Genomic DNA, 24,638 nt, shown 5'->3' with positions numbered 1-24,638 from the left:
GATGAACACTCGGGCCTTCCAGCTCCCAATTTGGCACTCTTTCCACTAAACCACACTGAACCCAGCAGGAATGAAATTAGAACTGAGCGCACCTACATTTCCAATTTAATCCTCTCGGCCCTGCTGAGCATGTGTAGAACACAGATGTCATAAGCACTGAAAGCTGGTTTCAGACATTACCTGGGAAATTCGGATTCCTTTAACAGAACCCCCTTCACACTGTCTCAGTTTTGCATTTGTACCTCGTGTCTCTCTGAGCCTGTCAAAACATCTTACTCATATTATTCCCCTGTGAGTACCCACGTGAGGTAAGAAAGGTAGCTAGAAATAAAACGGGAAGAAACAACATAAGAAAAATGAAAAGGGAAGCATCCAGAAACAGAAAAAGAAAGCAGAAAAGGATCCAGCATTGCTGCAGTTTTCAAGACCTGTGAATGCAGTTATTCTATATTTCAGACCTTCCAAGTGAATCCTTTGGCCTGCATGCAACTCAGGTCAGCTGAGAAGTAAGCACAACACAGAGAAGCATTGAGGCTACAGAAGACAGACCTGATGGCAGAAGCTTGACAACCATTCAAGTTATTGTCTGAAATTAGTTTCTTCAATTAAAATGAAGACAATAAACATGGTTGTTCGAGAGTCATCTGAAGTACCCAGTAAGCCACGGTGACTCCATCTCACCAGTTTGTGGCACCCAGCAGGTCTTCCTATCTACTTTCTTTTCAGTTAGGGTGACTCATTCCTACACACAACTGAGAAATGCTCACTTGCAGGTTCATTTGTTGCTGAGCAACTGCAAACATTCCTGGAAATTGTCAATTATCACACTTAGCTGTCTCCAGCAACAACCACAGACCTGGGTGAGGTTCAGACAGCCAATCGATGTGGAAACCATTTTTTCTGGCTTGAGTTAGGGATAAGTATTTTCTCTCCTGTTGAAGAAAACAGTAATTTAGTCAGAACCTCTTAGCTTTTCTATCTCTACAATGAAAACATAACCAAAAAAGTTTTGCAAACAAAACAAACAAATGAGTAAAATCAAATGCTTCTAAAGGATAATCCTTATTCTTTCCCAACCAATATGGCTTCACGCTGCCACCAGAATAGGAGAGTAAAGAGTGACCCATGCTCACTGTGGTTCTAAGACTGACCCTGTAGCCCTGATCACCTCTTTCAGGACACATGAACTTGGAGTTAACTGCCCTGAGCACCAGAGCAGGGCAGACCCAAGGAACTGTCAACTATAGGCAAAAAGAAGAATGGAAAGAGGCCATCAGCAGAACCTATGATTCTCAAGCACCTCAGAAGCACAATTGTTTATTCCCTCATTCACATTCCTAGCAACTCTCTTAGTGCCCCACACAAAGATGGAAGGCCGACAAGCAGAGAAACTATCCTTTGGAGTTCCTGAAGCCTAGAGGGGACCATTCCAGGCACATGATTCTGAACAGCAGGCAAGGTCAGGCCAATAACCAGGAGAAGCTGAAGAATTTTCTTCCATTTTTCCCTTAAAAGTGAGTCTGAGAATACCACTTTGGAATGGTTTAGCTCATATTTTTAGGATGTCATGAGCTCGTGTTTTACTCTTTCTCATAGCCCTAGTGCCTGGCATACAGCCTAATATCTACTGAGGATCTAGAATGTTTGACTCAATACAGTTTTTAAAAAAAAATCGTAAGTGTTTTGAAAGATAGTCTTGCTAGGTAGCCCAGGCTGGCTTTAAACTCATGATCCTTTTACCCACATCTAAGTGCTGGGACTATAGGCACACAGGTCCGTGCCCTACTTACAATTCATTATAACATTTTAAAAAATCAGGAATTTAGATACCAAAGAACTCAGATTTACACTAGGAAATAGTAAAATAGTAAAATCCATGAAAAATCATGGATTACTCTGATCTGAAACGAGCCAAGACCTACTTTTATCACTTACCTTGAGAGACTCATAATGATCCTGTCTAATATCTTCATACTCTTCCTGTATTTCTTCAATGTAGTCATTTTTCAGATTTTCATCTAACAGCTGAGAACACTGAAATGCAAGATAAAGCTCAACAACCATAGGGCAGCAAAGGAAGATAACCTCCACTGAGGCTGGTGAGATGGCTCAGCAGATGAAGATGCTTGCTGCCATCTGACAACATGGCAGAAGAAGAGAACCAATTCCCACAGTTGTCTCTGATCTCCACACACATACTGTGGCTCCAGCACCACCACCACCCCACAATAACACCTCAGGATACACTCAACTCGGTGGAATACAGTAATACTGGTTACTGTAATCATTCCACATAAATAAATACACAGATGTAAAATGTTTCCTTTCAGAAGATAACAGAAACCGAAGTCACTGTCATCCAGTCTGCATGGTGTTGCTGGAGTCTTCTAGGTCACCAGGCCCTTGAGTAGATTTCTTCCCCAACAGAAATTCCTGGAGTTGTCAAACTATGCTTTCATTGAAAACATAAATCAGATTATGGACAGAAGGGGGCTGCTTAGCTCTTTTCTATCTTACACTGAGTTTCTAAACAAGTAATTTGGAAACTGAAGGACCCTGTGGTCTCTCAGCTGTTGTAGCCTATTATTCAGCAAACACATGAGAACGACAATCAGGATTCACTAGAGGACACGGAGAGGGAAAGACATCTAGGCAAAGGTTTTGTTCTGTTCCCTGAGGAACTATCTATGACTCTGGTTTTTGATTGAGTCAGTTGGCCCTATCAAGCATTTTTACATCTGGAACAAGTTCATTTTAAAAATCCTACATTCCATTTAATTCTAGCACTAGTCAAAGAAATTGACTCATATTTGTAAATTAAAGGCATTTATCAATCTGGTGAGGTGTCCAAGTGCAAGGCATTGGTGCCATCCTTCAGCTCTTGCTCAGTTCTGCCAGCATCCCTGAAAGCACACACATGCTAACAGGGTTTACTGCCCGCAAGGCAGCACTGCAGTGGCAGCCATGAACTTCTGACGTGGCGCTTTCACATTTCTTCCGTAGAACTTACCAAGTGGACCTCGGGTGAGACCTTAGTTCTTAACGCTTTCTTTGTTCCCTCTTTACAACTCATTCAGAATAAAAGAAAGGTCCCACACTCACCACCACCACACTCTTGGATGCATCTAGGACATGGATTACAGGTGCGCTGTACCGTGGAGCGATTTTAACTGCTGTGTGGGTTCTGAAAATAAGGGTCAAGAAGAAAATTCATCAGTGCTGAGAGCTCCTTGCTCAGACAACTCGTGTTAGAATCACTACAGATAATGTTTCTACAGTATTTCCAAGAGAAAGGCTTCAAGGTACTTACTTACAAATACTGAACTTCAAATGTCCCTTATCAACCAAGAATGACTTTTCCCCATCCTGAGATGGGAAACCAATGTGAAATGACATGAACTGAGTCTGACAAAATGAGAAAGCTTTGTTCTTAGCTATCTGCCAACAAGGAATGAGTTCCAATCCAGGCACTCATCACAGCCTGCTTGAGCCGAAGGAGAAACCAGTCCCTGGCAGCCACACCCTACTGTTGTCAAGGTCAACTTCCTCCCTCCCAAGGAGCTGGGAGAAGAGCCAGCACCCCAGGGAAGCAGGAAGCAGGCAGAAGACACAGGACAGAGATCTGACCCTGCTTCCTCTTTGAGAAAACCCTCGATACCTCTGCCTCAACACCACCTTAAGCTTGTAAAAAGAAATCCCGGACCTGAAATGCAACAAAAAACAAAACAGAAAGAGACCAGGGATATAGCTGAGTGGTATAACTCTTTCTACAATTCAGAAAGCCCTAGATTCAATCAATCCCTAATATCACAAAAGTGAATCAATTAATTAAAACAAAGTAAGAATTAACTATTTCATACTAAGATTTGCTCAGCCTCAAGTTTCTATTGTTAAACTTTAACTTTAAAGGAAGAATCTTCAATTCTTTTTTTTTTTAATTTTTAAAAAGTAAGGAACGCTTAACGAATTTGCATGTCATCCTTGTGCAGGGGCCATACTAATGTGTCGTTCCAATTTTGGTATAGAAGCGAGCACAGAATCTTCGATTCTTAAATATCACATTTGACATGTTAAATATATTGTCCTGACTGCTAGGTATCTATAGCAATGGTATAGGCTATGTATCAGCAATTTCATCAAGAAATATACAAAACTAAGTGAGAACTGGAAATGAAGACAGCCTCCCTTTAGGTGGTTACAGTGGGGTCTGAGGTGAAGAAAAGTGGCTCACAGGATGGCTTACAGATGTTCCCATCGTGTGTTTCCTGTTCCTTCTTTCTTCTAAATCAGCTATTTTCATAGTCAAAGTGTACTGTAATCTTTTATTTCATATCATGGCCTAATCTAGAATTGAAGTACTGTATATAAACACTGCATAGCTGTGCTTTAACTGGACTGGTGAAATTGCTCAGCCAGTAAAGGTGCTCACTGCACAAACCTGACCACCGAAGTTCAATCCCTAGAGCCCACATAAAGATAGATGAAGAGAGCCAGAGAGAGGGTTCAATGAGTAAAAGGCACTTACTGCCAAACATGGTGACATACAGTCAATCCTCTGGACCCACGTAGTAGAAAGAGAAGCTCTTATCCTCAAGTTGTCCTCTGATTCTCTCTCTCTCTCTCTCTCTCTCTCTCTCTCTCTCTCTCTCTCTCTCTCACACACACACACACACACACAAGGTTGTCCTCTCTCTCTCTCACAAGGTTGTCCTCTGACTCTTATGCACGTACGCACGCGCACATGCACACACATATACACACACACACTACATTTTTTTAAAACAAAGGAGAAAAAAATAAAGATGGAGAAATCAAGATGAAATCAGAAAAGAACAGTATCTGAAAATGCATCCATGAAATCTAACACACAACCTATATTTTAAGTTTCCCTACCGAAAGCTCATAGTCAAAGTAAAGAGGAAGATAAAATCACCTTACCTCTGAGCGATTAAATACACACACACTCAGAAAATTATCCTATCTTAGAGCAATGTCACTTTCCGTTAAATTGTAAAAGGAGGGGGGATTCCAAAACCTATTTTGTAGTTTACTGACTGGTTTTGTGTCAACTTGACACAAGTTAGAGTCATCAAGGAGGAAGGAGTCTCAGCTGAGGAAATGTGTGGAATATTCCTTTACACTGTGTGAATACACATCACTGTGATTCATTTAATAAAGAAGTTGACTGGCCAACAGCTTGACAGGATGAGTTTAGGTGGGAAAATCAGTCTAAGGACACTGTGGAAAAGGCAGGAGTCAGGAGTCGCCAATGAGACATGGAGATGAAACAGGAGATGCAAGATGAAAGAGAGGTAATGCCACATGGCAGAATGTAGGTTAATATAAATAGGTTAGAGTTAGCTAGTAACAAGTATGAGCTATTGGCCAAGCATTTATAATTAATAGTAAGCCTCTTTGTGGTCATGCAGGAGCGCCTGCTGGGACACCAAAAAACTCTGCCAACAGAAATGCCTCCATGAAATCCAACTGTAAGGCATTTTCTTAATTAGTGATTAATGGGGGAGGGCCTAGGCCACAGTGGGTGGGGCCAGCCTTGTGCAGGTGGTCCTGGGTTCTATAAGAAAGCAGGCTGAGCAAACCATGAGGAGCAAGTCAGTAAGCAGCTCCCCTTCATGGCTTCTGCACCAGCTCCTACCCAATTTGAGTTCCTGTGCTGACTTCCTTTGGTGATGAGCAACAATGTGGAAGTATAGCTGAATAAGCCCTTTTCCCCCAGCTTGCTTTTTGGTCATGATGTTTCACCACAGCAATAGAAATCCTAACTAAAACAATAGCAATTAGTTATACATTAAATTTAACAACTGACTTTCAGAATGAATACCCGGTCAAGTTCTGCCCATAACAAGCCAGATTTTCATAAGTTCCCATATTTGATACCACATTGCCCATTCTGCAGATAGAATAACAGTTGGTTTTTCTCTTTTACAAATACAGGTTGAAAAGGTACACTCCAAGTAAATTCTCGCCCATCTCTGACCCCTAACTTTCGGCCTCTCTAAAGACCCTGAAATGTCTAGGAGCATAAGTCTGGTTCATGTTGCTACTGGAAAAGTCACAGCTTATACCCTCAGAAATTTGTCTCAAAAACCATAAAAGTCGCCGGGCGGTGGTGGTGCACGCCTTTAATCCCAGCACTCGGGAGGCAGAGGCAGGCGGATCTCTGTGAGTTCGAGACCAGCCTGGTCTACAAGAGCTAGTTCCAGGACAGGCTCCAAAACCACAGAGAAACCCTGTCTCGAAAAACCAAAAAAAAAAAAAAAACCATAAAAGTCCTGAGCTGTCATCTGGCAAAGGGAAGAATTAGGCACCTCTGAACCCTCAGTCATTGGAAAAGAAGCAACCAACAGACTGAGGAGGGCTTTTTTCTTTTGTCTGGTAGCTCTTATAAGAAAATGAACCATGTAGTCAACTTCAAATCATCACAAGTAATGAATTCCTGATTAACGAATATAAAATATTTTAATTAGGAATCCAGCATCCCAGGTGCCATAACTCCTAAAGTAGAGATTTAGTATGTTACATAATTACAACTTTCAAGTCTTTATTTTGGCAATAGTATATAGATCCCCTTGCCAGTCACCACACTAGGCAAAAGACCAGGTCAAGTTCATAAAGCCCAAGTTATCTACGAGGCCTGGTGGTCCAGACCTATAATCAGAGCTACTTAGAAACTGAGACAAAACACTGCAAATTCCAGACAAGCCTAGGATAGCATGACTAGGCAATTTAGTGTGAACCTGTCTCAAAAGTAAAAAGTAAAAGATTTTAAGTAAAATGGAGGCTGGTCAGTGATAGAGGTCTTGCTTAGCATGCACAAGTACTAGGTACAAATCCCAGTACAGAAAGAAAACAAACACACACACACACACACACAAATAAATCCTCTTATCAGTGATCAGTCAGATCCCTTAAAAATAATTCTGCCTCTTGGCTAATAAGTCAGTCAGTGGGAAACAAATCCAATTTTCTAATATCAGCAACAATGGACAAATTGTCAAATTATTTCAATGAAAAGTAATTAATGAATAATGATGTAAACATTTTGCTACTTGTAAAAACTCTGTCACATTATAAGTAATATGATGGTTAATACTATGTGTGAGATTGGGTGTGCCATGCGATCAGTTTTTGGTCATACTGCATGCAGTCCAAATGTTGCTATGAGGATATTTTTTAGAAGCAATAATTATTTAAACCTGTAAACTCAGTAGATTATTCTTCATAATGTGAGTTAACCTCATTAATTAGCTAAAAACCTTCAGAAAAACATTAAGCAGTCTCATTAACCCCCTGCCTTTTGTGCAAAGAAGTTCTGCCTGAAGACTGCTCTGAGTCTCCAGCCTACACACTCCAGATCTTCCAGCCACAGTCTCATGAGCCAATTCCTCAAAAGAAACCTCTCACTCTCTGAGGAACTCTAGAAATACCTATGACACACTATTATGTCACTTTTGCACTAGAAAAAAAACCCTGCACACTGCGGAACCACCAATTTCAATGCTCCAGCTTGATATTATCACCTGCCAACCATCAAATATCTGTGATGCTGCCACAGTGTCTCTCTCCATGGCCGTGATCTTAGGAAAAACATATACCAAACACTGCCCGTGTGACTCAATGTGAACATTGTCCTCTTTATGCCTTTTATCCTAAAGTTTTCCCCAAAGTCCTCTTGTCAGAACAACTCCTAAGGCTGAGTGGTAGCAGTGCACGCCTTTAATCCCAGCACTTGGGAGGCAGAGGCAGGCGGATCTCTGTGAGTTCAAGGCCAGCCTGGTCTATAAGAGCTAGTTTCAGGATAGGCTCCAGAGCTACAGACAAATCCTGTCTCAAAAAAGAAAACAACAAACAAACAAACAAATAAAGGAAACAATTCCTCTAACTGACTTTCTAGCTCATTTTCATTAGTGTGTGTCTATTACAACGTTAGAGTGTCTTCATGGGAATTTATAATTACTCAGCCAGACTCCTGCTTGAACCGAGTAGGCAGAAGTTCAAGCAACATCTTTCTGAAAAAAACAAAACACCTCAGTTTTGCTATTAGTCTGATTTTAAGAGGGTTAAGAGTACATTATAACTCTTAGGAGCTGCCTGGCAGACAGAGGACTAAGAAAACAGCAACAAGTCAACAGAATCCAAAGCAGGGCACAGGGAAGGACTCACAAAGGAGTTTCGCAGAGTAGGCTCTAGAAGCCTCCTAACACTTCCCCAGAGAAAGAACGGAAAGCTGTGCAACAGAAGACAGCAAAGCAAAGGAGAGTACAGCAGATTTCCCCAGTCATAAACACTGGCATTTAAGAGTACATAAAGTGAGATGGAGCTCATCTTGCTGACTTACCTTGAAGTTGTTGCTCCTCCTATCAACAATGGAATATTTATAGCCAACCTCTCCATTTCCTTAGCAACAAAAATCATTTCATCCAGGGATGGAGTGATGAGTCCTGATAAGCCAATTATATCTATTGCCAAAAGAAAGAACGAAGGACCAGTGAGAATGGAAAAAAGAGAGAAAAAAAGACCACTTTAAAAAGTTTTGTACTGAAGACTAGAAAGCCTAACATGTTAATTTCTAATTCTAGGAATTTAGTATTTGCTTTGGGTAATAAGAAATGGAACTCTGTCTCAAAAAAAAAAAGAAATGAATCATAAATTTGCAGCAACATATTTGTAACAGATTTAAGATATCACACAATAAAAATTATCTCTAGTTTGTAACAATTTCAGACTTGACCATAAAAACAACTACATACAAGGGGAAAAAATCCACCTCAACTGCTTTCCTCTAAGAAGGCAGTCCACTGAACCTCTAGAACTCAGCAAGCCATGGACACTCACACACCTCTTTCAAGTCCCAACAGCCCACACTGGAGCTGGCTGCCTAGGTGTTCCTCAGACCCCCACATGGGCTGGGTTTTACCATTCTCCAACAGACTCTCAGAGTAATGCTGAAGCCTACACCCAGCAGACTATGGCACATACCTGCTTTGTGGTCAAGAGCTGCTTGAAGTATCTTATCACAGGGAGTCATGACTCCTAAATCAATAACTCTGAGGCAAGAAACAAAATATCAGAAAATTAACAAGAGCCCAAAAGAAACAAAGCTGAAATGAACATTTTAATTTTAGCCATTAAATGCTGCTCTAACATAAACTGGAACCACAGCATCAGAAGTCATTCACATTAGTTTTGTTTTGCTTTGGTTTTTCCAGAGCTGAGGACCAAAGTCAGGGCCTTGTGCTCTACAACTGAACTAAATCCCTATTCCCCACATTAGTTTTTGAAAGAATAATACTCTATTTTATGAATGCACTATATATTACAGTATCAATCTGAACTGTGCCCCCTAAGGCCAATATTTTGAAGGCTTACTTTCCAGCCTGACATTTTTTATTTTTATTCTTGTGCTTCTGAAGCATGATCCCGTGCTTTCCTTGTTCTTTTTCACATCCCTGATATCAGCGCTTTAACATGACACTTCTTACCACGATAGGCTGTGTTACCACAGGGCCAACAAGGGGCTTATATGATCCCTTTCCATTAAAATGGCTGTGGAGTTGTGCCTGTGACACAGCAGTCACAATGTAGTGAAACAAGCCAGGCGTCTACTAGGAGATGAGTGGGTAGGAGAGTGCACTGTGTCTGTCAGCTCTCTGACACTGGTAGACGTCAGCCCCTTGTTGGCCCTGAGGTAACACAGCCTATCATGGTAAGAAGTGTAAAATTGTGCATATAAAGCCAAGATGACTTAAGCCTCCAACTATGGATAAATGGGTAAAGAAAACGCATACATGGAATGAACTAATACCCAGCCATAAAAAAAAATGGAATTCCATCATTTGCAGGAAATAGATGGAGCTGATGGACACTGTGCTAAGTCAAACAATCCAGACATAGAAATATGCTGCCTCATGTGAAGAAACTTAAAAGTTGACCCTAACATACAAGAAAGCTGAGAAGAAATTACCAAAGGCTACACAGGGTGAGGAAAGAGGAGGATAAAGAGCTGGACAGCAGGCTTAACTACAAGTTAAACAGAAGAAGAGTTCTCATACTCCATAGTAGTACACAACAGCCTACTGCAAATTACAAAGAACTGAGATATAAGAGTGAACTCTCCACTTCAGTAAGGATGTATAAGGAGACAAATGCCTGCTCAATATACATTGTATACGTGGGTTTAATGTCATGCTGCACTTTTAAGTATGTAACAGGAATATGCTTCCCTTGTTAATTAAAAATAGAAAAGAGAGATAGAGGACAGAAGGGAGAAGGGAGGGGGCACAAATGAAAGAAAACAACTGTACTAAACTGCAGATCCTCTTTCAGGAACCTGTCAGTTCCAAACCGCTGCTGCACCTGCAATTCACACATCCTGCCACTAGATGGAAGCACCTAGCTGTGAATTTTTTTTCTTTCTTTTTTTTTTTAGCAGTACTCACAGGGCCTACTGCTGTTGCTTTTTTTTTTTTTTTTTTTTTTTTCCCCTTTCTCTCCGTCCCCTACCCTCCGTCCCAAATCTGGATTGTCTGAAGTACTAGATCTGGGCTATACCTTCTGGTGGAAGCCCACATAAAAGGACCTAGAAGGAAGCTTTTGTTGTCTGTCTACCTGTCTCGTCTGGCCTGGAACTCACTGTTGATCCACCTGCTTCTTTTTAGGGGGTGAGGGACTCAAGAGAAGGTTTCTCTGTAGTTTTGGAGCCTGTCCTGGAAATAGCTCTTGAAGACCAGGCTGGTCTCGAACTCACAGAGATCCTCCTGCCTCTGTCCCCTGAGTGCTGGGATTAAAGGCGTGCAGCACTAGCACCTGCTAGATCCATCCACCTCTTCATCTGAGTGCTGGGATTAAAGACAAACACCACCACACCTAGCCTATTTCTATTTAAAAAAACAAAACTAAATTTCTGAAAGTTCTTCCATCAAAATATCACAAGTGAAAGGCCTCTTACTGATGACCCTGTGAGGTACTGAGAGAGGCTGGTGCATAAGCATCAGCTGCCCTTGACGTATACTGTTTTTCTCTGTTGATATGCAGATTTTCTTATACATATAGTGTGAAACAGGGAAAGCATATAACTGTCTTTTTCATAATTGAGACAGTATATCTAAAATCAATTGTCATTCAATCAATAATCTGATCAAAAACACTTCTGAAGATTCTAACTTATTTCTCAATGGAAATTTGAAATACAAACGAGCCATTACAAGTTGATGCAGGCCAACACAATACTCGCAAGAAAGCGACATCACAAAACAAAGGCTGACCTGTCATTTTAACGAACAATAAATAGGTGGTAAACTATAATCCTGATTTTCAGAGCAAGGAAAGAAAGCTATCTTAAGACAAAGGCTGGAAAGAAAGGCAGAAAGACTGACTGCCCATGGGAAAGCTGTCCTCCTAACACAACCAACCTCAGCCTTCCTGAGTGCAATCTAATCAGTGTTCCAGACAGATGGGTCAAGTGTTGAGGCGAAAGAGGCTGGGAAGGCTCATTGTTCGCTGACAGCAGAAACGAGAACACAAGTGACCATAACCAACTGACTACACCATCAGAGAAGAGGCTCAATAAAAAGCAGCCCACGACTCCAAAGGACTGCTAGCTAGACACGAGCCAGGACAGGCATTAGTGATTTTTTTCATTGAGATATATTGTGAAGTGGGAAAAATATAAATTTAATATAAGCCGTTAGCTTTTGTTATGAATATTTATTCATTATGAGAAAGCAAAAGGGGGTTTTACCTGAATATATCACTCCAAAAACTATATCACCACTGTGATGGCTGATCTTGGTTGTCAACTTGACTACACTTTAGATACTTTAGAAAGCATCTAAAACTGGGGCTGGAGAGGGGGCTCACTGGTTAAGAGCACTTCCTGCTCTTCCAAAGGTCCTGAGTTCAATTTCCAGCAACCACATGCTGGCACACAACCATCTATAATCAGAGTGGTATGCAGGCAGAATATTGTATATATAATAAATAAATCGAGAGAGAGAGAGAAGAGAAGAGAAGAGAAGAGAAGAGAAGAGAAGAGAAGAGAAGAGAAGAGAAGAGAAGAGAAGGAAAGTATCTAAAACCCAGCTTGGTTTTCTACTTGTGAGGGATTTTTCTTTGCTGGATTTGAGATCCTACCTAAACCTAGACCATTTGAGGTCAGAAGATTCACCCTAAATCTGGACCATTTCTTAGTGGTAGTCCATATGAAAGGACTTAGAAGGGATCTTTTGCTCCCCATCTCTTGTCCCCACTCTAAGTAGTTAAATCTGCTTCTCTGAGATTCCTCAATGGACTGAAACTGGCAGCTCTCTAGTACCCCACTGGGCTCCAGCATAAGACTGGGAATGCTGATATATCCAGGTTCCTTGACGGAATAAGTACTGGATCCTTGGCCTTTCTGTCAGGGAACAGTCACTACTAAACTACTTGGACCACAGCCTATAAGCCTCTCTAATCAATCCTTTACTGATATATAGATCTACATTAGTTCATTCCATCAGTTCTGTTCCTTAGAGAATACTAGTATAATCACCAAGAAACACAGAGGATGTCGAGACTAATATGGACAAAGTCTTTCTAGAAAGCCTGCTCTCTTAAGAACCCTGGTCTAAAACCTGGCAGTTTGCTGAGTGGAAATTGGTACATACTGGCCATGAGAAGCCCTGTACTGGCTGGTTTTGTGTCAGCTTGACACAAGCTAGAGTCATCAGAAGGAGTCTCAGTTGGGGACATGCCTCCATGAGATTCAGCTGTAAGGCATTTTCTCAATTAGTGATCAATGTGGGAGGGCCCAGGCCATGGTGGGTGGTGCAAATCCTGGGCTGGTGGTCCTGGGTTCTATAAGAAAGCAGGCTGAGCAAGCCAAGTGAAGCAAGATAGTAAGCAGCTCCCCTCCATGATCCTGCCCTGCTTGAGTTCTTGTCCTGAATTACTTTGGTGATGTGGACGTGTAAGCTGAAAAACCCTTTCATTCCCTACTTGTGTTTTGGTCATGGTGTTTCATTGCAGCAATAGAAATCTTAAAACAAGCCTGATAAGCAACTATTAGAGACTATGTCCAATATAGATTCTCAGGAAGACTCCGGGCTGCCTGACCTCTAGGGAACACTTCTTATCCTCTATGTCCTTAACAAATACATAAGAGATATGTAATTTTGAGCCTACAAAAAAAGCTGTGTTCACAGTTGTAGACAAAAACAAGCACACCTTATCAATGGCCATATGCTACCCCATCCCTCTCACCCAGTGAAACATCTGATTCACATTTTTTTTAAACATGAAGGGGATGAAGTGAGGTCTCAACTTACCGGAAATTATTGCATCCTAGCACCACACCAACAATGTTCTTGCCTATGTCGTGCACATCACCTTTAACAGTGGCCAGCACAATGGTGCCTTGGTAAGGGTCCTGTAAAGTGAGACAAGCAGCTGAGCATGGGGAGGGGGGTCGCCAGGAAGACCATTTGGTTCTCAAGAGCCACACAGAGATGGCAGAGGAATAAATACCAGAACCCCCTCAAAGGTAGGTCGGGGACCCAAGTGAGAGTCTCTATTTGAAGCTCTGTGCCACCCAGAAGTTCAAAAGAGACATGCCTATCAAGTCATCCCAGGGCAGGGATCTCAGCCAAGCTCATAGGTTCTAGCATCTGAAAAAGAGTCAGCAGTCACAGACACAGTCCTACAGCTAAAGACCACATCCTTAACCCTGAAACTGCCAAGGAATATTGCTGAGAGTTAGAAAAGAGAGGGTGCCATAGAATATGTTACACTTGTTATGCTACAGACTATTACTTTAACTGTGTAAAGGTATGCCAAAGTTTTTCTGTTGCATTTGTTTAATTGTGTAAAGATGTGTTGCATTTGTTTCACCTTGCCTGCCTAAGACACCTGATTGGTCTAATAAAGAGCTGAATGGTCAATAGCTAGGCAGGAGAAAAATAAGTGGGGTTGGCGGTCAGAGAGAATAAGTAGGAGAAATCTAAAAAAGAGAGGAGAGAACAAAGGAGAAAGAGAGACACTCCAGGGAAGCCAGGAGCCATCAGTCAGCTAGATGGAGTAGTACATACAGAAGGAAAGAACCGCAAAAAGCCCCAAGGCAAAACATAGATAAAGAGAAACAGGTTAAGTAATAAGAGCTAGCAAGAAACAAGCATAAGATAAGGTCGAGAATTCATAACTAGTCTTAAAGTAGAACTTTAAGACAATTCTGAAGCCATTTATGACAATTCTGAACCCTCTCAGTCTCAGCATAATGCTCCCCCCTACCCCCGGGGAACCAAGGACCTAACAATTGCCCACACACGTACTGAAATGTTGGGAATGTTCTCCAAATAGAACTCAGTTATTGAAGAGGGGCAAAATAACCCTTAGGTGTTGACTCAGTGACTGATGTTTTGACTTAGGCCCCAGGAAAGGGGCAAAGTGACCCTCAGATGTTTTCCCTTACCTCATCTGATCTGGCAACCACTCTCCAGCCAATTATTGGTAATAGCCCTTTTGAATAAGCCAATCATAACAGTTAAAGAACAACTGCCAGACACCCCTTCCTTCTGTGGTTTTTCCCTTTAAAAATAGTCTGTACCAGCTATTCGGGGTCTTTCTAGCCTCCCGAATGCTGGAAGACCCTGTCATGACAGAAAATCCTCATCCTTTTACATCAGCTGTGGTAGTGAGAGACGGTCTCTGAGGGGCGACTCCTCCTTGGTGATTGGACTCCAGGATCCAACAGTATTAAGTCTCCATGTTATGACTTGGGAGCTGGTTGGTGGTCCAAAAGAAATTCTGCTACAAGGTTGGAGCTGGCTAACTAAAGATGTCCCTGAAATTTTCAAAGCAGCCTAGTGCAGGGAATGTAGACTCATCTTTTATTTCTCTAAAACAGTTCTTTTGCGCACTGATGAAACAAGAAAATGAAAAGGTAGGTATGCAAGGCAGGCATCATCTCTCCAATTCAGCCAACTGCAAATTTAGAATTCTCAGGGCTAAAGTTGTCTGAACTACACAGTGCTCTAAATAAAGTAAAAAGGCTAGTGGCTGACTCTTGTGGTGTAGCCAGCAAGAATAAATGCTACAAGTGGTACCAAGGGGATAACTAAGAAGTATTTGGGGAAGAGCTTCCTAAAAGCAAACATGATACATTTAAAACATGAACATGGCCAACCTAGCAGAGCAAGATACGTGCCATGAAAACCTAAAGACCTGAGTTCAATGCTCTAGGTCTACCCATGTAAAGGTGCAAAGAGTGCACCAACTAACTGCATAAAAGCTTTACTGATGAGGCTCCCAACCCCACAAAAACAATAATCTTCCAGGGCAACTCCTGTAAAGGCTTCAGGCCTGAACAAAATAACTTGCCTCTTCTTCAACCGAACCATTAAGAATTCTTGCTTCTTCTCTTTCTTTTTCCATGAAAGGGATAAGGTGTCCGACAGCCTTCTTCATAACACGGGCTGACTTTATAACCTGGAAAAAAGCAGAATTAGGCATCATTAGCAAATCATCACATGACTGTCACTGTTGACCCATGAAGCTTCAGTACTAATTAAGAATGCATAATTCGACTGTCCCAGATTTCTATAATGAGCAGGATGAGGAATTAGAACCCTGTGGGAACACCAATAAATGAGGCACAGCAAGAGGAAACTAAACACAAACAAAAGGTTAACATTTCTATTCCTGAACTTTTACTTGGTTTCTTTTTCTGCCTAAAGTCTCTGTGTCTCTGAATTCTATGCATCTTTTCAATTCCATGTTCAACATGATGCATCCCCATCATTCTATAAATCCCCAGTATTTTAACTCACCTAAAATGAGGTTTATGAAAGAGGCTCTCTTAGCTATTTATATGTTTCAGAACCCCAAATCTAGATGCTCAGCAAGGATTTGTTAAAATAGTTTTAAGTAGTTGCTTTAATAAAAAATTCTGGTTTTACATAAAACATGTCATTTCAAGTTCCACTATTTAAAAGAATAATATATTTTCAAAATATGTATTCTTAAAGTTGGTCACTGGCAAGCTAAGTGGTGGTGGCACATGCCTTTAATCCCAGCACCAGGGAGGCAGGACAGGTGGATAGAGGCCACCTTGGTCTACAGAGCAAGTTTCAGGACAGGCTCCAAAGCTACAGAGAAACCCTGTCTTGAAAAAACAACAAAAAAGATAGCCACTGTCTTGTCAAGTCAAATGTTAGTATTAACATTACGTGTATCTTAGGTAGAGGGGGCATGGAAATACAGAACATGCAGATTATGGTACACAGGATCTCTGCAAGCTTTCTAACCACTACACACTCCAAAGAGCGACTAGCAAGAGATGGTTCCTAAATACACCTAGAAAAGGAGTGGTCAGATAATACTGTCAAGTTTTGCATATACCACAAACTCAGAAAATACTCAAACTCAATATTTACTAAAAAAAAAAAAAAGAAAGAGAGAGAGATTTGTTAAAATTTCTCTGTTTCACCAACCTGAGGTAGAAACATTTTTCCAGCTCCAAAAAGATCACCAACCACTTTCATGCCATTCATTAGAGGCCCTTCAATTATATTCAGAGGTCGGGGGTATTTTTCCTGGTTTAACCTGGCTTCTTCAGTATCTTCAACAATATGCTTTTCAATACCCTGAAAAGAAAAAGAAGGAGGGGGAAGGAAGGAAACAAGCAATTGTAAAGGTCAAAATGAAAGAATGAATCAAAGAGATGTTTAAGAGCACAAATCCTGGAATCAGTCTGACAGAATTTGAGTCCTGGTTCTCATCACTAATGCAGGTAATTTATTAAGTTTTGGTTTCCTCACAGAATCACAAAAGTACCAACCTCCTGTTTACTTGGACAATCACTGTAATGCTATTTATTTACAGTGCCTTGCTAGTCATAGGAAGTAACTCAGAAAAAGGAGGTGTTAGTGAAGACTGAGAGTGTAGCTCAGTTGCAGAGTAGGTGCTTATCATGTGTGAGTATCTGAGTGCAATCCTCAGCAACTGATCATGTGCTAATAAATATCTCTGTAAAATCAATATCTATTAGCTCAATGAGGTGTGGTGACGCATGTCTTTAATCCTAGCCCTCAGGAGGCACTGGCAAGTGGATCTCTACGTTCAAGTCCAGCTTAATCTACACGGTAAGCTCCAGGTCAGCCAGGGATATACAGTAAGATTGTATTTCAAATAAATGAACAAACAAGTATCTTCTCTCACTATAACACTACTTGGCTAGAAAAGGATTCAATACTAGAAAGACTCTCAGGTGAAGTTAAAACAAAAACATGGAACTTTCCTCCCGACTTGCCTGATTTGCTGACTCTTAAGCTAAGGATCCGCAAGGATTGTAGGACACAAATGAATAGTTCACAAAATGAAATATGTACTCTCAGAAGTCTAAGAATTAAAATTTAAATTCTAGAACCTTTTTAAAAACACTCTGGGACTTTCCAGACTCTCAAATGTAAACACTGAGGTCCAGAGATGACTTATTTAAAATTCCATCTGTTGTGGAAGAGCCCCTACGGCCCTGCTGACGGACCAAAAGGAACCTGGTCTGGGGTGGGTACTCGGGCTCCTAACTATCAACTGCCTGGGCAAGTCCTTGCTGTGTATGTGGGCCTGCCCTGTGCACTGCAGACACTGACTTCCAAAGCATCTTCCACACCCATCTGTGAAAACTGAACACGTCTTTAGACACTGTCAAACGGCACTGGGAAACGGATTCCTGGAGGCTAAGAATCAATGGTCAGACGTCTAGGGCAGCACCCCCTCAACTGCTGTCAGCAATGACACCAGGGAGCCATGACTTCCTGTACAGGCTCTGGAACTCACCTTCACAAGAGCATACTCAAGACGCTCTTCAATGGAGCCACTCCTCCACTCATCTGTCTGGATGACTTTCTTCCCTCCTTTGCCATGAGTCTGAATGAAAATTAAGATAAAAAGTGAGTACAAATGATACACAGTGAACTATCTGCAGGAAAAAAAAAAGTGCCTTTTCCTTCCTTTAAGTTTCCAGACCCCCAGGGTGTTCAACATGAATGTTGAAAAAGAACAAAAAATCTTTTAAAATTTGAACTTTCAGTAGAGAAAAGCAACAGCGTACTTTTATTTCCCCTAAAAAATAACAACTGACATCAAAATATTTCTAGGATATAAAAGTTATTCTCTAACATTCCAGCCCTCAGGAAGGATCAACATCCCCCACATACAATCAATCGTCAAGAATCTGGGAGCCATGAGCAGTAATGGCACAGTCCTATAATCCCAACACTTGGAAAGCTGAGGCAGGAGGATTGTGAGTTCCAGATCAACTAAGCAGTGTAAGATCTTGATCACTGAGATTTTATCATGTAAGAGAGGAAGGAAGAAAACATAAAGAAGGGAAAACTCTAAAAGCGCACATCTGGGGCTGAATGAAGGCTGTCTAACAGTAACATGGAAATTTGAGGGAACAGACACCACCAACTGAGACAGTGATGAAGGGCTTCAGAAGCTGAGTCTCAGAAACTCAGAAAAAGGATAAAGGCACAAGGTAAGTATCCTGGCACATTGGGTGGATTACACTACTTTGTATGTTCTCCTCCCTCCAAGTGTATTTATATATACAAGTGTATATAAAAATGACAGAGCCAGGTAGTGGGTGGCACATGCCTTTAATCCCAGTACTCAGGAGGCAGAGGCAGGAGGAGCTCTGTGAGATCTACAAAGTGATTTCCAGGACAGCCAGGGCTGTTACACACACACACAAAAATCTTGTTTCAAAAACAGTAACAACAAAAACAAAAAGAGAGAGAGAGAGAAATGAAGGGAGGGAGGGAGGGAGGGAGGGAGGGAGGGAGGGAGGGAGGGAGGGAGGGAGGGAGGGAGACTACCTCACATTAAAAAAGATCAATTTAGAAAAGTCTAAGTTCAAAACACTAAAGCAATCTAGACAAGATCTATTTCTCCCTCCTCGACCTAACTGCAATACCTTCTCTAGAGCACTATAAAAACTGTAACTATGATGATTAATGACCCAGAGACACAATTCTACATTAGCTCCTATTCTACAATAAAAGTTCAGTAGCTGCCAGTGAGTGATAAATTCTAAGGAAGGCAAAGCCACTCTTTGGACACTTTTCCCTTTACCTGGGCATATCGTAAGAGTTTTTCAGTAGCTTCAGGGTCTTTGTTCCAGATTAGGTCTTCACAGAGCTGAAGAAGGTCCTTTTGGATATCATCATACACGGGTAGATTGCCTGCATTGACTATCCCCATGTCCATGCCAAACTAAGGGCAATAGAAAGGAAAATGAGAAATTCTACTGATACCCTAAATGAGGGATCAGAAAAAATACTTTATGACATAGTTGGTCACTATTCAACTCTGCTGCAGTATAAAAGCAGCCCTAGACAAAACACATGAGAAGGGATGAGGGCACTCTGTTCCACTGAAGCTTCATTTAAAGACAGAAGCAGGCTAGTTAACTTATCTGTAACTCAGTCTGTAAGCCTGCTAAAAGGCAAAGTACAGTGCCATCATTTTTGTTTTAATTCTTTGAAAAATCATTGTGTTTACAATGTATGTGCATATAAATATAGATATATATCTGTGGGTACACATGTACCATGGCACATGTACGGAGGTCAAAGGACAACACTGGGTATTGGTTCCTGCCTTTCATTTTGCTTCAGACAGGGTCTCTTGTTTACTACTGGACATGCTAGGCTAGCCGGCTCTACAATCTTCCATGGATCTGTCTTCATCTCTCATTCTACAGTAGGAACTACTACTACACTAAGTCACACAGGCTGTGAAATTTCAACTCAAGTCCTCAGGCTAGTTCAGCCAATACTGTACCACAGAGCCATCTTCCCAGTACCTAAGTTAAAGTTGGTTTCACCATACCTTGATCGCATGGTAAAGAAAAACACCATGCATTGCTTCTCGAATGGCTTCCATCCCTCGGAAGGAGAAGGACAAGTTAGAAAGACCTCCACTTATTCTGACTCCTGGTAATGTTTCCTGGCAAAAATGTAAAAGCATGAAAAGATTCTCTTATTTTGTCAAAAGTCACAATAATTCATTCATACCTTGTAAGTTTTGTATACAGGAGAAGTAAAAAGAAAGTCCAAAGTAACTCTGAGTTTGTTACTAAGCAAAGAACAGTTTGCTACATCACTGTATCAAGTACTCTGTCTTTTATTATGTAAATCTATCACCTTTTACAGTGGCACTTCTAAGTACTGCTTCATAAATAGCTTTTCCTACTAGACTTTAACCTTTGTAGGAAAAATATAAATTCCTATTTTATCTCTGTCTACCTCTAAAATGATCATGGTGAGGCATGAAATGTTTGCTGGACAAATGACCGGGGGGTAGGGGTGGAGCAGAAAGCAAAAGATTATGTGCATACATCTATAAATGCACATGTGCATACATTCCTGACCCATCTGAAGCTGCTAGACTTCAATGACTTAAATGAACAAGCTCTTTAGTTCATCACAAACTGGACAAAATATAGAAGAAGGCTGAGATGCCTACGACAATACCAATTATTAGTCATAACAACAGTAACTCTTAGTATCCAGGGACATAGCTTGTCTAGCCATTCCAGCCCTATGCTACAGAGAAACTCAAGCACATTTGCCAAACATGTTAGATTGGTAAAAAGTAATGGTGGGTTCATTGTTAAAATTTGTTCCTTAATGTTGAAATACATTCTTGATAAATTCAGTTATGTTAAATGCCATTTTAATATGCAATCCTGCCTTATGGTTTTTTTGCTAATGATTTATTACTTGCTTTTTTAAAATATTTATTTTATACTATGCATGTTTGCAGCTGGTACTGGTCAAAAAAAAGAGTTCAGTTCTTCTCCATGGCATTATCTGACTACACATCGCACAATCAGTGCTTCAAAAGTCAAGAACTGGGTTACTAAGTTTCTGCCTTATCCACCATATTCACCTGATCACGCACCAACAGAATGCTATTTATTCAAACATCTTGATAACTTTTTGCAGAGAAAAACCTTCTACAATCAGCAGGACAGAGAAAATTCTTTCCAAGAGTTACTGAATCCTGAAGCACTAGATTTTTAAAAAGGTGTTTGCTGCATTTATTTATCTGGGTAGTATGCAGACAATCCACAGTGTGTGAAGATGTCAGAACACAACTTCAACAGTCAGTTCTCAGCTTCCCTATGGTGTAGGACCTAGGGACTGAACTCAGATCACCAGCTTGACTGACACTAAATGCCTCCACCTGCTGAACCATCTTCCCAGCCTGTAAAACTGATTTTTTTTTTATGCTAGGAGAATTAAAAAAAATCATTTCTCATTGGTAAAAGCAGGTTAACTAGAATGGATCCTATTTTGATAAATGAAGATATGTTTGAGCCTAGTTGTAGTTTAAAATTCATGATCTGAAACTGCAATTAATTTTGCACCAACCTAATATAAGAATGTTCATAATTGTTGGACAGTAAAATGGCTAGTTGTGATTCAGGCTAATAATTATACACTAATAAAAATGAACAAATATAGCTATAGCAACACAAATAAAATTTCAAATAAGGCTGAACCTGGTGGCACTGGAGAGGTGATTAGGTAGGAGGCTAATAAGTTTAAAGCAGCCTAAGCTACACAGTGAGAACCAGTCCGGGGAGGGGAAAAAAAGAGGCCAAATAGGGAGAAACAGTATAAGCAATTTATGATTTGAATTACACTAAGCTCAAAAAGAGGATAATTCATACTATGTGAACATACAGTTAATTCTCGTGATTCCCTAATAGTTCTGTCCTCAGTAATACAGCAGCTGGCAACCTCTGGTCATATATTCATAACCTCATCAACATACAACCTTGTTTTGCGTGTCTGTTAAAAACATCCTGTGTGCTAGAGATGCCAGTTATAAACAAACAACAACGCACCCATATTGGCTCATAACAACCTCTAACTCCAGCTCCAGGGAATCTTATACTCTTTGGCTTCCTTGGGCACTTGAATAATGTAGTAAAAAAACTCAACCAGGCACACACACACATACACACACGAATAAATACTGAAAGACACTTTACTCGGGGTGCACATCTTAATTATTAACACTGAATTCACAGTCTGAATAAGGCTTATACAACAAGCATTTTCTCCACTAGGCACACCACAAGTGTCCTGCACGTGTGGACACTAGAAAGCACTAGCACCAGGACTGAAGGGCATTTTCAAGCAGAGAAATCACAAACAAAAAGGAGAACGCAAATGGCACTGGAGAGAACTAATAAGACACCTGTCGTGTACAGAGTGAGAGCTGTCTGTCTCCACGGTCATCCTCGTCTACACAAGGGCATGTCCATCGCTGACTACAAAAGCAGCTTGAGTATTGAAGCAGGCCAAAACTAAATTTTGTATATTTGTGCATACCGGCAAGCACACACAAAAAAAATCAATGGATATAATGTAAACTAAACATTCATATAAGTAATAAAATTATTGGCAAAAACAATAACGAAGTCTCAGAGCCATAGATATCAGAATGAAAGTTACTTCATGGAATTGAAAATAAGGCATACCCAGAAAGGAGCGATATGGGCCTCAGAACACTTCAGCAAAGTGAAAGTTACTCTACAGTTCATAACTACTCATCTACCATAGACTACAGATCCTATGTGAAATAGAGTCTCATATGTGCTATATACTACAACTAAAATAGCATTATATAAAAGATAAAAGGCCCTACATTTTAGAAAACAATTTACTATGGACTGAAATCTTACTATTCTCAGCAAATCAGTATGTGTTAGTTCTAAGCATGCACTACACCAAGGTGATAAATTTGAACTGTGTCTTGGATAAAGACAGAAAATACCCAGACTTACTTTAATGATTCTTGTTGCATGAATAAAATTGATAGCATACAAGTTATGTTCTTCCATTCCAGTACCAATGGTAAGAATGTTGGGGTCAAAGATAATGTCATTTGGATTGAAGCCCAGTTTTTCCACAAGTAGATGGTAAGCTCGGGTGCATATACTGACTTTAACATCTGTTTCTGTTGCCTAAGAAACAAGCAGAAATGTCATTTACAATAGAAAAGCAAATTGTTATCTATGGAAACAGCATATGTCACTCATCAAAACCACTCAAATCTTAATGACTGTATTTCTTTGAAACCAAAATGTCAAACCTCTAAACATTCATCAACTTATCTCAGAAAAGAATCAGTTAAAGATTTTGCTTTTAATATAACAATGTTATTCCTTATATAAAAATTTCATGAATGAAATGTTAACAAAGTGGCTCTAAAAAGACAGATGTGGTTTAAAAATCAAATTCCACTAAAGAAAATTAAAACGAGCAGCTGAGCACCACACCTGTCATTCTAGCACTTGGGAGGGTGAGGCAGAACTGTGGCATGTAGGGGCCACCCTGAGTTACATGCGTGAGTGCCAAATCACTGTGGGCTAATACTGGGAAAGAGCTCCTCAAAGTGTCCCACCTCTCCTGACCTGCCTGCAATGTGCCAACCACTCACACAAACAACACTGATGTTCTTTCTTGGGTCTTCCTTCAAAGTAGATTCAAGCACATGCATTTATTTCCCACACACCTACCATAGCACAAACTTGGTACCACATGCACAAGCTGGAACTACAAATTAGTGCTGGGCATGATGGCACACACCTTTCATTTCAGCACCTGGAAAGCAGAGACAAGTGAATCTCTGAAGTCAGGGTCAGCCTGACCTATATAGTGAGTTCCAGGCCAGCCAGGACTACATAATGAGACCCTACTCAAAACAAAAACAAAAACTAGAAAGATGGGTTAACACTCAAGAGCACTTCCCAAGACACCCAAATTTGGCCCCCTGATACCATCAAGAAGGTTCACCATTTGAATTCCGGAAGAGCAGAGTTCTTTCTTTTGGTCTGTAGACACTGCTTACACATGGTGTACATGCATACATGCAGCCAACAATCATACACAGAAAATAAAGTCTTTTTTAAAAACCTACAAATTATCATCATCCTCCTAAGCAGGATCCTAAAAAGCAAAACCCATTCTGGCAAGGTCCATGCTCCCTGCTCCTCAGCCCAGCACACTCAGCCAGGACCTCTACCTCCACCACTGCCCTCACTCCTCCTTTGATGCTCCTAAAACCTGCCATGCTGTTGTTACCTCAGAGTCTTTCCACATCCATCTATTGCTGCCCGGCCCAAAACACACAAGGCCTAACTACTTCACGGCTCACAGGTATGGCAGTCAGCTGTCCCCTCAGAGTCTGCCTTAATCACTCCCTCCATATGAGCACACCTCCTCCTTTCCTTGAGGTATCTCTTTCCAGATACCTAATTATTCTTGGTTGTTTTGCTATTATTATCTCCACTAGCTGGAATGTCAGTCTCACTGACCCCAGAGCAGGGCCTGTTAGAGTATGTGCTCAATACCATGCTGAGAAGATGAAGGAGTAAGTAAATGAACACCACTTTTACAATGTTTCTCAGCTTTGAAATCAAGGAGGCTGATTTCAGATCAAACCTACAAACAGCAGACCCACCAAATTACATTCCGCATTTCTGGTTATTGTTAATCCAATATGCTCTGTAGGAGGACAGAAGAAAAAACAGTAGTCCTTTCTTACCCACACTTTCATATTTC

At 40.8% G+C, this 24,638-nt stretch overlaps 1 protein-coding gene and 1 pseudogene across 2 annotated transcripts in view; both read right to left on the bottom strand.

Annotated features, from left to right (window-relative positions):
* The window catches only part of Mtr (5-methyltetrahydrofolate-homocysteine methyltransferase), an 85,701-nt gene that overhangs the window by 16,124 nt on the left and 44,939 nt on the right, over positions 1 to 24,638 (bottom strand). For both annotated transcript variants that reach the window (XM_075970220.1, XM_075970221.1), the window contains exons 16-27: positions 22,859 to 23,038; positions 19,888 to 20,004; positions 19,129 to 19,269; positions 17,830 to 17,919; positions 16,485 to 16,637; positions 15,373 to 15,480; positions 13,326 to 13,426; positions 9,001 to 9,068; positions 8,360 to 8,480; positions 3,103 to 3,184; positions 1,936 to 2,034; positions 857 to 932 (exon numbers count right to left, since the gene is read on the bottom strand). In XM_075970220.1, the coding sequence (XP_075826335.1) occupies positions 857 to 932; positions 1,936 to 2,034; positions 3,103 to 3,184; positions 8,360 to 8,480; positions 9,001 to 9,068; positions 13,326 to 13,426; positions 15,373 to 15,480; positions 16,485 to 16,637; positions 17,830 to 17,919; positions 19,129 to 19,269; positions 19,888 to 20,004; positions 22,859 to 23,038 (1,336 nt within the window). The remainder of the gene's footprint in view (positions 1 to 856; positions 933 to 1,935; positions 2,035 to 3,102; positions 3,185 to 8,359; positions 8,481 to 9,000; positions 9,069 to 13,325; positions 13,427 to 15,372; positions 15,481 to 16,484; positions 16,638 to 17,829; positions 17,920 to 19,128; positions 19,270 to 19,887; positions 20,005 to 22,858; positions 23,039 to 24,638) is intronic.
* Positions 3,945 to 4,043, bottom strand: LOC142849170 (U6 spliceosomal RNA; annotated as a pseudogene).

The sequence above is a fragment of the Microtus pennsylvanicus genome, chromosome 4 (genome assembly GCF_037038515.1).
Source record: "Microtus pennsylvanicus isolate mMicPen1 chromosome 4, mMicPen1.hap1, whole genome shotgun sequence".
Classification (NCBI taxonomy): domain Eukaryota; kingdom Metazoa; phylum Chordata; class Mammalia; order Rodentia; family Cricetidae; genus Microtus; species Microtus pennsylvanicus.
The sequence above is the reverse complement of the archived record's forward strand: the minus strand, read 5'-3'. Positions and strand labels throughout refer to the sequence as shown.